We start from the raw sequence: 15,902 nt of genomic DNA on the forward strand, positions 1-15,902 counted from the left end.
CTAGTTTTTTAATCTTTCACAGGTTGAAATCCAGTTTTTCCAAGACCATTTATTAAATGGGCTATCTTTCCTCCAATGAGGGTGGTTGGCTCCTTTGTCAAAGATGAGGTGGCTGAGTATGTCTGAAGTTGTTTCTGCATCTTCTAATCTATTCCACTGATCCTGGGGTCTGTTTCTTTGCCAGTACCATGCTGATTTTATCACAGTAGCTTTGTAGTATAGCTTCAAGTTGGGTATTGTGATACCCCCAGCCATGTCTCTGTTGCCCAGATTTGCTTTTGCTATTCTAGATCTCTTCTGGTTCCAAATGAATTTTTGGATTGTTTTCTCTAGTTCTGTGAAGTATATTGTTGGAATTTCAGTTGGCATTGCATTAAATCTATATAGCAATTTTGGAAGTATGGCCATTTTCACTATATTGATTCTTCCTACCCAGGAACAAGGGATGTCTTTCCATTTTCTTATATCCTCCTTGATCTCCTTTTTCAGGGTGGTGTAGTTTTCAGTGTAGAGGTCTTTTGCCTCCTTTGTTATATTGATTCCTAGACATTTCATTTTTTTGGATGCTATTGTAAAAGGAATTGTTTCTCTAATTTCTCTCTCAGTGAGTCTGCTATTTGTGTATAAGAAGGCTATTATTTTTCAAGTGTTGACCTTGTATCTAGCTACTCTACTGAATCTGTCAATTAAGTCTAGAAATCTTTTGGTAGTTTTTTGGGTCTTCTATGTAAAGTATCATATCATCAGCAAATAATGACAGTTTCACTTCTTCCTTTCCTATCTTTATTCCTTGTATTTCTTTCTCTTTTCTAATTGCTGTGGCTAATGTTTCCAGAGCTATATTGAACAGGAGGACTATTTGTACTTCTAAGTAGTGCCTATTCATTTCAGTTGCCCATTTTTTTAATTGGATCTTTTATTTCGGGTGGTCTGATATTTTTGAGTTCTTTATATATTCTATATAGTGGGCATCTATCCGAGGAGTAGCTCACAAAAAATTTTTTTTCTCATTCTGTGGGTTGTCCCTTCACTCTTTCAGTTGTTTTCTTTGCTGTGCCGAAACTTTTTCATTTGATTAAATCCCATTTGTTGATTCTTGATACTATTTCTTGTGCAATTGAGGTTCTGTTTAGAAAGTCTTTGTCTATACCTCTGTCTTCAAGAGTTTTACCTATTTTATCCTCTAGTAGATTGTTTCTGTTTTAACATTTAGATCTTTGGTCTTTTTATTTTAGTTTTGTTCATAGTGAGAGATACGAGTCTAGATTTAGTCTGCTTGTGGATAGCCAGTTTTCCAGTGCTGTTTGTTAAACAGGCTATCTTTCTTCCGGTGTATGTTGTTGGTCTTTTTGTTAAAGATCAGGTAGCTGAGTGTGTCCTGAGTTTTTTCTGCATTCTCTCTTCTGTTCCATTGACCCACAAGTCGGGGTTTTTTTTGTTTTGTTTTGTTTTGCCAATACCATGCTGCTTGTATCACTGTACCTTTGTAATACAACTTGGAAGTCTGAGATTGTGATGCCTTCTACTTTGCTTTTGTTGCTCAGGATTGCCTTTGCTATTCTGAGTCTCTGGTTCCATAAGAATTTTAGTACTGTTTTCTCTAGTTCTGTGAGAAATGCTATTGGTATTTTGCAAATGAACTTCCTTGGCTTTTATTTATCTAGAAATGTCTTTCTTTTTTTCTTTATTTTTAAAGGTTTGCTTTGCTGGATATAGAATTCTTTTGCGGGGTGTGCTTTGTGAGACAGAGGGTCTTGCTATGGAGTTCAGGCTGGTTTTGAACTCACTGTGTAGCTCAGGGTGGCCTCTAACGTGTGGCAATTCTGCCTCAGCTTCCCAAGACATGTGCCACAATGCCTGGATCGGATTTAGAATTCTTTGACAGTTTTTTCTTTTAATACTTTGAATACATCCAGCTGCCTTCTGGCCTTCTTCATTAGTCTTATTGAGATCCTAGTACATGGCAAGTTGCTTTTGTCTTTCTGCTTTCAAAGTTTCTTCTTGTATTTGAGTTTTGACAGTTTGACTGTGTGTCTCACTATGGATGTGAGTTTGCATCTCACTTGGAATTTCATTGAACTTCTTGGATGTATATACTCATGGCTTTCATCAGATTTTGGCTATTATTTCTTCAAATATTTTATCTGAGCATTTCTTTCTGTCTTCTAGTATTCTTATAATTTGTATGTTGGTATGTTTGATGTTTTTCCACAGATCCTCAGCCTTTGTTCATTTTTCTTCTTTCTTCTGTTCCCCAGACTAGATAATGTCAGTAGTTTCATATTCAAGTTTCTTGATCCTTTTTTCTGCCTACTCAAATCTACTATTGAATCCTTCTAGTGAAGTTTTTGTTTTAGTTATATTCCAGAATTTCTGCCTGGTTTCTTTTCATTGTGCCTTCGTTTTGTCCAAACATTGTTATCTTGATTTCCTTGGGTGCTTTTTCCATATTTTCCTTTAGCTTGTTGAACATATTTAAGGCAGTTGCTATAACAGCTTTGACAAATAATTCCAATAGTCTCAAAAACAAAACCCACAACTCTTATGTTAAATGAATATTTTTAATACACTGCTTTAATTTTTTTAGATTATATTTTTTGAGTTTTTTTGGTGATTGCTCTAAAGGTTTCAATGTGTATCTTATTTATAATCTACTTCAGATTAATACTGACATAATTCTGGTAAAAGACAGGAACTTTGCTCTAATATACCTATATTTTATCTCCCTTCACTTGTGTTCTTATTGTTATTAAATCCCAAAATACAGTGATATAACTGTTTTATATATTTTTGTCTTTTAATGTATTAAGAGAAATGTATGTAATATTTTATTTTTATTTATTTATTTATTGGTACTGGGGATTGAACTCAGCACCTCGTGCTTGCGAGGCAGGCGTGGTGCCACTGAGCTAAATCCCCAGCTAATATTTTATATTTAACCAAAAAATTTACTATTTCCATTGCTCTTAATTGCTTATTGTGGATTTGAATTCCTGTCTGGTGCCATTTCCTTTTACCTGAATGGATGTCCAGACCTGGCGTGCATGCTGGTAGCAGCAGCCTTCCTGAAGAATGCCACAGACCGTCACTGTTCTTATCTGGTTTAGCACTTTTTTTTTTTTTGAGACAGAGTCTCCCTGTGTATTTCAGGCTGTCTTTGAACTCACTGTATAACCCAGCCTGGCCTAGAACTTGTGGCACTTCTCCTGCCTTGGCCTCCCAAGCATTGGGATTACAGGTGTGTGCTACCACACCCAGCTACAGTTTTGTTTTTGTTTTTTTAATGAATAAACACAAATGTGTTCACATTTGAACCATTTCCAGAGCCCTGGATACTTGTTTTTGACAAGTTTGTTCAGTTTTATCGTTTTTTGAAGAGAAGATTACAAACTCTTCACTCTGCTGTAGCTGGAAGTCCCCTTTCCCTTTGATATGTTGCAGAGAATATAGATGCCTTTTTTTCACTGTCTTTCACAGTTTATAGAGATTGGGGCTCAGAACCAAGGGAGCCTGAAAAGTGGACCTACTTTTCCTTGTATGATTGGATCCTGTGACCTTGCCTAGGTATTCAAGTCCCCAAGTTCTGTCTTTCCCAGGAGGTAGCCTGAGGCTTGTCTTGTAATAGCACCCTTGTCCTTACAGGGCTTTTTGGGCTCCTCCTACCTTACTCTCCTTGATTTCCTAGGAATATATTGACTTTGAAGACTAAGTGTAGAATAACACCTGTCTTGCAGCCTTGTGACTGTGGGTGTCTTCTGTGGAGGGTGTGAAGGAGCTCAAAATAGTGGTTAGGGCTCCAGGATCAGTGTTGCTCTGTACACTGAGGTTTTCATTCTCCTTCTAGGTGACTTTGTACAGACAAGAGTGCCGGGCCTGAGGTGTCTTTACAGCCGGGCAGGGGTGGTGGGACTCTGTAGCTCATATTCTGGTAGAGTTTTAGGGGAACTCCTGCCAAGGAGAGAGAAGAGTTCTTTGCCCCAGAAAGCAATATACTCACCATCCCAACAGTTAGGGGGAAACTTCGCGTGCGTAATTCCAGAAGGACTTTACTGAGTGGGTCTCTTGCCTCCTAGATGGAGTTTCTATGGAAGGAAAGCCAAGTGTTATGTTGCCTTTATCTTCTGGTAGATAATGCCTTGAGCAGGTCTGTAACCAGATGCTTCTGCTTTTCTGTCTCTGCAGAGAAATGTCACAGCATCCGGAGTCATCCCTCAGATCTCTCTGATCATGGGCCCGTGTGCTGGTGGGGCCGTCTACTCTCCAGCCCTAACAGACTTCACGTTCATGGTGAAGGTAAGAAAGAAGGGCCTGTTATTGGTGTCCTTTGAGAGTACTAAAGCTCCTTATCTGCAACAAAAATAATTCCTGACCTAGATCTAGGTTGCTGTCTGCATTCTGATTGGTGTTCAGTGGAGTGATGGTATCATCATCCACTGTTCTTAGTACAGAGAAGGTTTTGGCACAAAATTTATAGTTTGTGGGGTTCAGGGGCAGAAGGTGCTTATGCGCTTCATTGGTGGGTGATTTTACTTGTTGATCTGAATTGCAAATGGTTTTCAAGTGCTCAGAAGATCCTGTCCTTTGCTCATACAGATGACTATTATTGACTCCTATTCAAAAGGTTTCTCATGGGAGTTTTTCTATAATCTGTGAAGTTGTTTCTGATGTCACATGTTTGTTTCTTCATCTATTTGCCATTTTATTACTTATTTTTTATAATGGTAATGGATAAATTTGTCCTCTAACTTCATTTGGGATATGCAAGACTTTAATGGAATGATACTTTAAATGATTTTTAAAAGAAGCCTTCTTGAATTTACATATGGGTAATTACCTATACTCTGATATTTTTTTTAAAAATCACCTTTTTCCTCTTAAAATAGTAACAAAAATGAGCAATAAATACCAAGACAGAAAGGTTGGGGGAAAAAGTAATGATAGTCATTCAGTGTGTGAGAACAATTGAAGAACAACTAGTTGGGAAACACTTTCTCCTCAAGGCACTTGGGCCGTAGCCGTTCAGAAATTTCAAAAGTGCTTATATTTTTGACCCAACTGTTTTGTTCCTAGTGACAGACTGAAAGTAATGTAAGTGTTCAACCACAGAGGTGGTTTTCAGAAATTAAGATGACCAAATCGCTTACCTCCTGGATAAGGCAAAATTCCCTGAACTTTGCCTGTTAAATCTGTCTGTCTATATCTAGGTAGTGCCATAGTTTTCTCTTCTTTCCTGGTGTTATGAAAAGAGGTGTGAGACCAATTTCTCTGGCTGAGGCTATCCTTTGCTCTTTCCCTACATACATGCGTGTCGCTGAACGCAGCTCTCCTCACCTCCTCACCAGCCCTGTGCTGTCCCTTTTCTCTGTTATTTACTAATCTGTTTCTCCTTTGGTACTGGATCCTCCCATCAGAACTTAATTTTGTTCAGGTCTTTCGTATCTTCATGGACAAAGTTTGCAAACTCTTTTAGCTCTTGCACTAATTCTCTCTTCTCATCCTTTCTTTTTTTTTTTGGTACCAGGGATTGAACTCGGGTCCTTGGGCTTGTGGGGCAGGTGGATGAACCACTGAGGTAAATCCCCGGCCCTCATCCTTTCTTTAACATTCTAGTTTAGTGCTGTCCCCCAGTCCCCTAAACCTGTTCTTCTAATATCATCAGTGACTTCTGTGTCACTGTAAATGCTGCTTAGTGCCCATCTTCCTTACTCTTTTCACAGGATTCTTTTCCCATGGCTTCTGTGATGTCTCTCTGGCACCCGGCGTTTTCTGTCACATCTCTGGCCATACCTTCTTGGTTTCCATTGACAGTTTACACTATCCCACTCAGATTCTAGATGCTGGAGTTCGCTCCAAACAGCTATGCCTTGTCATTCTGGGTTTTAAAAAATTTTATTATTATTATTATTTTTAATCTTAAGAAATCCTATCCTTTAATTCACGAAACTTTAGTTACTAACTGTTATGGCTTGTGTCTAGATGTCCCCCCAAAGCCTCATGCCATCATAGGTGGGGCTTTTTCAGAGGTGGCTGAATCTAGAGTGTGTGATTGATTCACGGTGTGATGCTAGGATTAAGGGTGCTGGGATTAAGGGTGGGTGAATACTGAATGATTGGTTTGACATCATCCTAATCCTGGTAGCCTGTATACAATACAAGGGGCAGAAAGAGGCTTGTCTTGTTGCTTTGCTACCTTCTGCCTGCCATGAACTGTTTCTTCTCTGCAATGCCTTATCTGCTGTGCCACCTTGCCTTGGAGCCAGCTGATTATGGACTGAAACTTCTATAAACTGTGAGCTAAATAAACCTTTCCTTCCTTAACTTGTAGGTGTTGGGTATTTTGTCTTAACAACAAGAGAGAAGTAACTAAGAGACTATGTTTCTGGCCAGGTGTGGTGGCACATGTGTACTATCCTAGCTACAGAGGAGGCTGAGGCAGGAGGATCATGAGTTTGAAGCTAGCCAGGGCAACACAGTGAGACTTTCTTCTCCCCAAAACCTATATTTTTGACCTCTGCAACTAATTGTTAAGGCTTAACTATTTCACATGTTAAATATTCTTTTAATGAAAGTGCAATGAAAATACCAGCAGCATCTTTTTAAAAGGTCTATGCAAGGTAATTATAAAGTTCATATGGGGGAAGAAACATGTAAGAATAAACATTCCATGAAAAACGTGTAATGAGGGACTATCCTATCAGGTGCCAAAATATAAATCTATAATAACTAAAATTATTTAACTATTTTTTTTTGGTACCAGGGTTCGAACTCAGATCCTTGTGCTTGTAAGGCAGGTGGTGGAACCACTGGGCTAAATCCCCAGCCCTAACTTTTTTTTTTGAGACACGGTCTCACTATGTAGTTCAGGCAGGCCTCAACCTCACTGCGATCCTCCTGCTTCAGACTCCCAAGTCCTGGGGTTACAGGGGTGTGCCACAACACACAGCTGAAACTTTAATTTTGTAAATAAGTGTGCAGAAAGCCCATAGGAAAGAACAGAATTGAGAAATGGAAATAGATCTAAATGTATTGGACATATACAAGTTTTTTTTTAAATTTTATTCTTTTATTGGTACATTGTAGGTATACAACACAATTACATTTCTCATTGGGAATTGTACCTTTACATAATGCATCTTGGTTCTTATTTTTTCCCCATTCCTAGTGCTCCCTTCACGCCCTCCACCTTTCCCTATTTACAAAGACTTTGTTTCCATTTTTTCCATTTCTCATCATTTTTCCTTTCCCTTCTTTCCTATCCCCTGCCCTCCCACTACCCCTACCCCTTTGGACCTTTTCTTCCTATTTTGCATTATCAATTATTCATTCTAATCATTGGTACATTTTAGGTATACAATATAATGACATTCATCATTGGAAATTTGCACCTTTACATAGTCTCTCTTGGTTCTTATTTTTCACCCTTGCCCAGCCCTCCCTTCAACCCCTCCATTCCTCTCTATTTACAAAGATTTTGTTCCTATTTTTCCATTTTCTCATATTAATCCCATTCCCTTCTATCCTTTCCCCTAGCCCTCCCACTTCCTTCCCCTTTGCCCCTTTTCTTCCTATTTCACATTACCTACTATACATTTAGTCCTTATTTACACTTTCAGTTTCTCACACCAGAGAAACTATTTGGTATTTATACATGTGTGTCCTGTTTATTTCACTTAATAGTATTGCCTCAGTGTGCATCCACTTAGCTATAAATGTCTCTAATTTCTCATTTTTTATGGCTGAGTAGTACTCCATTTTATAAAAAACCACATTGTCTTTATCCAGTCTCCAATTGATGGGCATTTGGGCTGTTTCCAAGTTTTAGCTATTACAAACTGTGCTGCTATGAACATGGGTGCACATATATCACTGTGGTATGATTCTTTTAATTCTTTGGGGAAGATCCCCAGCAGTGGAATAGCGAGGTCAAATGGGACTTCCAGTCCTAGTTCTCTGAGGTATCTCCATACTGATTTCCACAGTGCTTGCACCAGCCTACACTCCCACCAGCAGTGGAGCAGGGTTCCTCTTTCCCCACAGCCCTGCCAGCATTTGTTATTGGTTGATTTCATGACAGCAGCCATTCTTTCTGGAGTGAAGTGGAATCTCAGCGTTGTTTTCATTTGCATCTCTCGAATGACCAGTGACGTTGAACATTTTTTCATGTATTTATTTGCTATTTCTACTTCTTTGTCTGAGAAATGTCTGTTTTTTCAGATGCCCATTTTCGGATTGGGTCTTTAAATTTGGGAGGTCTGATCTTTTTAAGTTCTTTATAGATTCAAGATAGTAGACCTTTGTCTGAGGAAGAGCAGGTGAAGATTTTTTCCCACATTGTGGGTTGTCTCTTTACACTGCTGGTGGTTTCTCTTGCTGTGCAGAAGCCTTTTAATAAGAAGAGATCCCATTTGTTGATTGTTTGTGCTAGTTCACGGGCAACTGAAGTTTTGTTCATAAAATCTTTTCCTACACTGATGTCTTCAAGGGTTCTACCTAAGCTCTGTTCCAACTGGTTCAGAGTTTCTATTTGAATATTTAGATCTTTAATCCATTTTGATTTTAGTTTAGTGCATGGTGAGAGAGATAGGTCTAGTTTAAATCTTTGGCAAGTTGAAGCCCAATTTTTCCACCACCATTTATTAAAGAGGCTATCTTTCCTCCAGTCAGGGTGTTTGGCTCCTTAATCAAAGATGAGATGGCTGAGTGTCTGGCGTTGTTTCTGCGTCTTCTAATCTGTTCCACTGGTCCTCAGGTCTGCTTCTTTGCCAGTACCATGCTGTTTTTATCATAGTAGCTTTGTAGTAGAGTTGCAGGTTGGGGATTGTGATCCCCCCTGCCATGTCTCTGTTACCTAGAATTGCTTTTGCTATTCTGGGTCTCTTCTTGTTCCAAATGCATTTTTGGATTGTTTTCTCAAGGTCCATGAAGTATGCTGCTGGGATCTCAATTGGAATTGCATTAAATCTATATAGCAGTTTTGGAAGTATGTCCATTTTCACTATATTAATCCTTCCTACCCAGGAAGAGGGGATGTCTGTCCATTTTCTGATATCATCTTCAATCTCTCTTTTCAGAGTGCCATAGTTTTCAGAGAAGAGGTCTTTGATTTCTTTCATTAGGTTGATTCCTAGGTATTTCAGTTTTTTGGATGCTGTTGTGAAAGGAATTATTTGCCCTATTTCTCTCTCAGTGAGTCTGTCATTTGTGTAGAGGAAAGCTATGGATTTTTTTGTGTTGACCTTGTAACCAGCTACTTGACTGAATTTGGTTATTAAGTCTAGAAGACTTCTGGTGGAGTTCTTGGGGTCTTCTATATAGAGTATCATGGCATCTGCAAATAATGACAATTTGACTTCTTCATTTCCTATCTTTATTCCTTTTATTTCTTTCTCTTGTCTAATTGCCGTGGCTAATGTTTCCAGAACTATATTGATCAAGAGTGGTGACATCCTTGTCTTGTTCCTGATTTTAGTGTGAAGGATTTCAGTTTTTGACCATTTAGTATGATATTGGCTGTTGGTTTTTCCTAGATGGCTTCTATCAGTTTGAGGTAGAGACCATCTATTGCAATTTTTTGTAGGGTTTTTGTCATAAATGCATGTTGGATTTTGTCAAATGCTTTTTCTGCCTCTATGGAGATAATCATATGTTTTTTGTCCTTGGCTCTATTGATATAGTGTATTACATTGATTGATTTTCATATATTGAACCATCCCTGCATCCCTGGGATGAATCCCGCTTGATCAGGGTGTATGATCTTCTTGATGATCTTCTGCATTCTGTTTGCCAGTATCTTATTAAGGATTTTTGCATCTATGTTCATTAGTGAGATTGGCCTATAGTTCTCCTTTTTCGGTTGGGTCTTTCTCTGCTTTGGGGATCAAGGTGATGCTTGCTTCCAGGAATGAATTTGGGAGTATTGCTTCCCTTTCAATTTCATTGAAGAGTTTAAAAAGTAGTGGCAGCAGTACCTCTCTGAATGTCTTGTAGAATTCAGCAGTGAAGCCATCAGGGCCTGGGCTTTTCTTAGTTGATAAGTTTTTAATTACATTTTCAATTTCATTGGTTCATATTGGGTTGTTCAGAATTTTTAGGTCTTCTTTGTTCAACTTTGGTAATTCATATGTATCTAGGAATCTGTCCATTTCTTCTGTGTTGTTCTTCTTATTGGCGTATAGGTTCTGGGACTAGGTATTGATGATCCTCTGGATTTCTGCTGGGTCTGTTGTAGTTTCACCCTTTTCATTCCTAATTGCATGGATTTGGGCCTTTTCCTTCCTTTTTCTGACAAGGTTGGCTAAAGGTTTATCAATTTTGTTGATTCTTTCGAAGAACCAACTCTTGGCTTCATTGATTTTTTTATATCGTTCTCTTAGTCTCCATTGTATTGATTTCTCCTCTGATCTTTTAAATTTCCTCCCTTATATGAGCTCTGGGTTTATCCTTCATTTTCTAGAAGCTTGAGGTCCAGCATCAGGTTGTTTAATTGGGCTCTTTCTGTTTTCCTAATATGCGTATTCACTCCTATGAATTTCCCTCTTAAGACTGCTTTCATTGTGTCCTGTAGATTCCGATATGTTGTATTGTCATTGTCATTTAATTGAAGGAACTGTCTGATTTCTTCTTTAATTTCCTCTGTGACCCATTGGTTATTCAGAAGTGTGTTGTTCAATTTCCACATGTTTATGAAATTTTTTGTTTCTTTTGCTATGGATCTCCAATTTCATTGCACTATGGTCTAATAATATACAGGGGATAACTTCAGTTCCTTTGCACTTACTTAAACATGTTCTGTGTGTGAGTATGTGGTCTATTTTTGAGAATGACCCATGTGCAGCTGAGAAGAATGTGTATTCTGATTTTGTGGGGTGGAAGACTCTGTAAACATCTGTTAAGTTCATTTGTTCAAGAGTTGGATTGAGTTCTAGTATTTCATTACTTATTTTTAGTCTAGTTGATCTATCTATTTGTGACAGTGGGGTGTTGAGGTCCCCCACTACAATTGCATTAGTGCATATATGGCTTTTCATGTCCGTTAGTATTTGTTTTATATAGTTGGGTGCACTAGTGTTTTGTGCATAGATATTTATGATTGTCATCTCTTCCTCTTGGATTCTTCCCTTTACAAGGATGTAGTGTCCTTCTTCATCTCTCTTAATCAGTGTTGGTTTGAATTCTACTTGATCTGCAAAAGGATAGCTACTCCTGCCCTTTTTCAGGTTCCTGTCACATGGAGTATTGTTTCCCACCCTTTACCTTTCAGTGTATGAATTTCCTTTTGAATTAAGTGTGTTTCTTGTATGCAGCATATTGTTGGATTTTCCTTCTTGACCCATTCTGCCAGTCTATTTCTTTTGATTGGTGAATTGAGACCCTTAACGTTGATGGTTATAACTGAAACACATTGACTTGTCATTGCCATGACTTTTTCTTGTTTGTTGGGTTCTCCCCCTTTCCATTTAATTTCTTGTCATGCCAGATGGGTTCATTCCGCTTTGCTTCCTGGGGTTGTGATCCTCAATGTCCGTTCCTAGGATATTGTGTAAAATTCTTTGGAGTGCTGGTTTGGTATTCATGAAGTTCCTAAGGTGCTCTTTGTCATGAAAGTATCTTATTTCTCCATCCATTTTGAAAGATAGTTTTGCAGGGTACATCGATCTGGGTTGGAGGCTGTTTTCTTTTAGGGCTTGGAATATGTCACTCCAAGCTCTTCTTGCCTTGATGGTTTGTGTTGAGAAGTCTGCTGTGATTGATGGGCTTTCCTTTGTATGTGATTTGTTTCTTTTCTCTGACTGGAGGACTTTGTTCTTCTGTTGTGTTTCTGGAATCTTAACAATTCTATGCCTATGTGTAGATTTTTTTTGATCAAGGCTATTTGGAGTCCTATATGCCTCACTTATCTGTATGTCAAGCTCTTTTCCCCTGGTTGGGAAGTTTTCTGCCATTATTTCTGTGAAGAGATTTTTTTTTTATGTCATGTGCACTCTCTCCTGTTTCTTCATTGACTCCAGTCAGTCTTATGTTATTCTTTTTTGCATCATCTAGCAGCTGCTGGATTGATTTCTCATGTTCCCTTATAATTTTGAAGCAGTTTTTCTTTTCCTGGTCACTAATTGCAATCTTATCTTCTATATCTGAAATTCTGTCCTCACATTGGCTCATTCTGCTGTGTAGACTTTTGATGGAGGTTTTCATCTCCTGGAAATCTATTTGCATCTGTTTTATGGATTCCATTTGTTTCCTATGTTGGTATTCCATCATGTTCCTCAGCTCCTCTCTAGATGTATTAATCATGTCTTGCTCTAGGGGCACAATTTCTCCTGTTATCTGAGAAATTATTTCTGATTTCATTTTTTCCAGATCCCCTTTTGTTGCCAGTTCAGTGGGTCCAGGTGGTTGAGTATGAGTGTTCCATCTCATTTCCCTTTGGGGTTGCTGTAGGTGATCTGGAAGTCTGGTTTTGAGACTTATTTATGTGTTTTCTCATTTCGACTGGGGGCGGGGTGCTGTTGGCACCTGCATAGATTACCTCCTCTGAGCTGGGAGAGGTGGGACGGGGCCAGGAGCAGCGGTAGGGCTGGTGGCCCAAAAGCCCTTTCCTGTGGGCTGGGAGCAGCGGGAGGGATGGTGGCTGGGAAGCCCCTTCCTCTGGTCCAGGAGCAGTGGGATGGCGTCCAGAAGCCCCTATCTCTGGGCCAGGAGTGGTGGGAGGGATGGTGCCCCGGAAGCCCCTTCCTCTGAGCCAGGAGGGGCGGGATAGAAGGTGGCTCAAAAGCACTTTCCGCTGGGCTGGGAGCAGGGGGAGGGATGGTGGCTGGGAAGCCCCTTCTTCTGGACCCGGAGCAGTGGGATGGCAGCTCAGAAGCCCCTACCTCTGGGCCAGGAGTGGCGGGACTCAGTACCATGGTCTGGTGGTCTGGTGTCCTCTGCATCTTTGTAGTGTGGAACCAGGTGGCTGTACAGTTAAGTGGGGTTGTGGGGGTCCAGCGGATTGTTGCCCCGATCCGCTGTGTTCTGTGGGGCTCGCGACCTTGGTAGGGTGTGCACAGACCTGCCCGTCTGCAGCGGGCTGATTTGGCGTGTTCCGGGCGACTGATATACAAGTTTATAATGTATAAAATTTTGTTCTATTCACAGTCACTGATAGTATTTGTTTTTTGTATTAAAGGCACCTGTGAGCCACATTTGGTAGGTCATGCCTGTAATTTCAACATTGTGGGAGGTTGAGGAAGGAAGGAGGATTGCCAAGTTTGAGACTGGCCTAAGTGAATTACCAAGAGCCTGTCTCAAAATAAAAGAGGCTAGAAGTGTAACGAAATAGCTTTCCAAGAGCCTATGGCTCATGTCCCTTATCTTTTTGTTTCTTTCTTTTTGATGCTGGGTTTTGAACCCAGAGCCCCATATGTGCTAAGCACTCATTCTACCATTAAGTTACACTTACAATCTCTCTTTTTTTTTTTTTTTGGTACTGGGGATTGAACTTGGGACCTTGCGCTTGCTCGGCAGGTGCCGGAACCACTGAGCTAAATCCGTGGCCCCTATAATCTCTTTCTTGATCATTTCTGCCTCCATCCTTCATAAAATTACTTATTTTTTTCAACTTTTATGGTAATTAAAAAATTTTACTTTGTTTGATAGTTATGGGGATTTAGCTCAGTGGTTTCATTGCCTGTTATGCAAGCACAAGGACCTGAGTTTGATCCCTGGTACCAAAAAAAAAAAAAAAAAAAAAAATTAAGTATGCCTTACTAAATAATATGAATTAGTTCTGTCAGTTTTGAAGATCAAAATTCATTCTTTTGTGTATGGCTTTGGCTCATGGTTTTTAAGATTTATCTATGTTCTTTGTGAATGTGGCTCATTCAATTTAATAGTTGTGTATTTGGTATGTCTCATTATATACATCTATTCTGTTGTTGGACATTTGGTTTGTTTCAAAATTTTTTTCATTCCAAATGATGGTGTTATAAATATTTTAAATCATGTATCTTGGTCCTTCATGGCGCCCTGCCCTCAGATGGCTTCGACCTCGGTGGCTTTCCTTGGTGCTGGCCTGCACCATCCTGGCCTCGCTCAAGTGCTGCAGCTGCACCGCAGTGTCTCTGACGCTGCATGTAGAACCCAATCGCCGGGTAATGCATTCGACCTTGGCATTCATTTAATGCTGAGATTTCAAATCCTCCAGAACCCAAAATGGAACACAGTAAACAGAGTCGAATTTTACTACTGAACAAAATGGAAAAGCTGGAAAAGACCCTTTTCATACTTAAACAAGGGTTTGAACTACAGTTCTGATTAGGCCCAACTTTACAAGGAAAAGCAGTTACTGTGTATACAAATTACCCATTTCCTGGAGAAATATTTAATCGAGAAAAATTCTGTTCCCTGGATTGGGAAAACCCAATGGAAAGAGAAGATGATTCTGATAAATACTGTAAACTTAATCTGCAACAGTCTGGATCATTTCAGTATTACTTCCTTCAAGGAAATGAGAAGAGTGGTGGAGATTACATAGTCGTGGATCCTGTTTTACAAGTTGGAGCTGATAATCACATGTTACTCTTGGACTGTGTTACTCTCTAGACATTTTCAGCTAAGTGTTTAGGACCTTTTTATGAATGGAAAAGTAGACTTAGGGTCGCAGAAGAATCAGGGTACAACATGATTCACTTCACCCCACTGCAGATGCTTGCTAGGTCATGCTACTCCCTTGCTGAACAGTCAAAAAAAAAAAAAAATCATGTATCTTGGTATACCCATGTTTCAGTTCTTAGGGAAAATCTTGGGTCATAGGATATACATATCTTCAGCTTTTTGGTGTAATTCCTGACTGACGAGGTTGCAGCAGTTTGCAGTTCTATCAGCAGTGTGAGAATTTCACTTGTTCCACATCCTTGTCAGTACTTACCTTAACATGTCTTAATTATGCCACTTTGAGGCCTGTCCTATAGTCTCACTGTAGTCTTAATTTGCATAATCAAGATTGAGTACCTTTTCGTATTTCTTTTTTTTTTTTTTTTTGGTACTGGGGATCGAACTCAGGTCCTTGCGCTGGCGCAGCAGGCAGCGAAACCACTGAGCTAAATCCCCAGCCCTATTGTGAATTTCTTTTACCTCTGTTTATTTTTACTTTTATTCCATTGTGATTGATTTCAGTCTCCCCCATATACATTTTATTAGTGCATTTTAACTTTTAAAAATATTGTACCTCATTGTGGTGTTTTCATACATGCACATGACATATTTTGATCATATCCATCTCCCCTATTATGATTCCCTCACACCTCCCCATTGCCTTCCTCTTTTCTAATAGTTCTCCTCCTCCTTTCTTATTCTTTTTTTTTTTCTTCCTAGATCCCACATATTAGGGGAAAAAAACGATATTTGTCTTTCTGAGTCTGGCTTGTTTCACTTAATATGATGAGGTCTAGTTGCACCCATTTTCCTGGAAATGACATTATTTTGTTCTTTACAGCTGAATAATACTCTTATACCACATGTTCTTTATCCATTCAACCATCAGTGGGCACTTAAACTGATTCCAATCTTAGCTATTATAAATTATGCCTCAATAAACGTGGGTATGCAGGTATCTCTATAGTGTGCTGACTTTGAATATATGCCAAGGAGTGGTATAGCTGGATTATACAGTATTTCCATTTTTAGTTTTTTGAGGAACCTTCTACTGATTTTCATAGTGGCTGTACTAATTTATATTCCCACCCACAGGGTAGAAGAGTTGCTTTTTTCCTGTATCCTTGCCAGCATTTCTTTTTGGTATTCCGCATAGCCATTCTGACTTGGATGAGATAGAATCTCATTGTTGTTTCTGTTTGCATTTCCCTAATGGCTAAAGATGCTGAACATTTTTAATATAAGTTTTGGCCATTTGAGCTGTGCATGGT

General features: G+C 39.3%; 1 protein-coding gene across 9 annotated transcripts in view; it reads left to right on the forward strand.

Annotated features, from left to right (window-relative positions):
- Nucleotides 1–15,902, forward strand: part of Pccb (propionyl-CoA carboxylase subunit beta) — a 148,808-nt gene that overhangs the window by 21,833 nt on the left and 111,073 nt on the right. For all 9 annotated transcript variants that reach the window (XR_015441126.1, XM_004834286.4, XM_021247194.2 and 6 more), the window contains one exon: nucleotides 4,183–4,293. Coding sequence is in view for 8 of the 9 variants with exons in the window: in XM_004834286.4 (XP_004834343.1) it covers nucleotides 4,183–4,293 (111 nt within the window). In the remaining variant the exon portion in view is untranslated. The remainder of the gene's footprint in view (nucleotides 1–4,182; nucleotides 4,294–15,902) is intronic.

The sequence above is a fragment of the Heterocephalus glaber genome, unplaced genomic scaffold (genome assembly GCF_053883595.1).
Source record: "Heterocephalus glaber isolate CG9 unplaced genomic scaffold, H.glaber_assembly_v1.0 deba00001504, whole genome shotgun sequence".
Lineage (NCBI taxonomy): Eukaryota > Metazoa > Chordata > Mammalia > Rodentia > Bathyergidae > Heterocephalus > Heterocephalus glaber.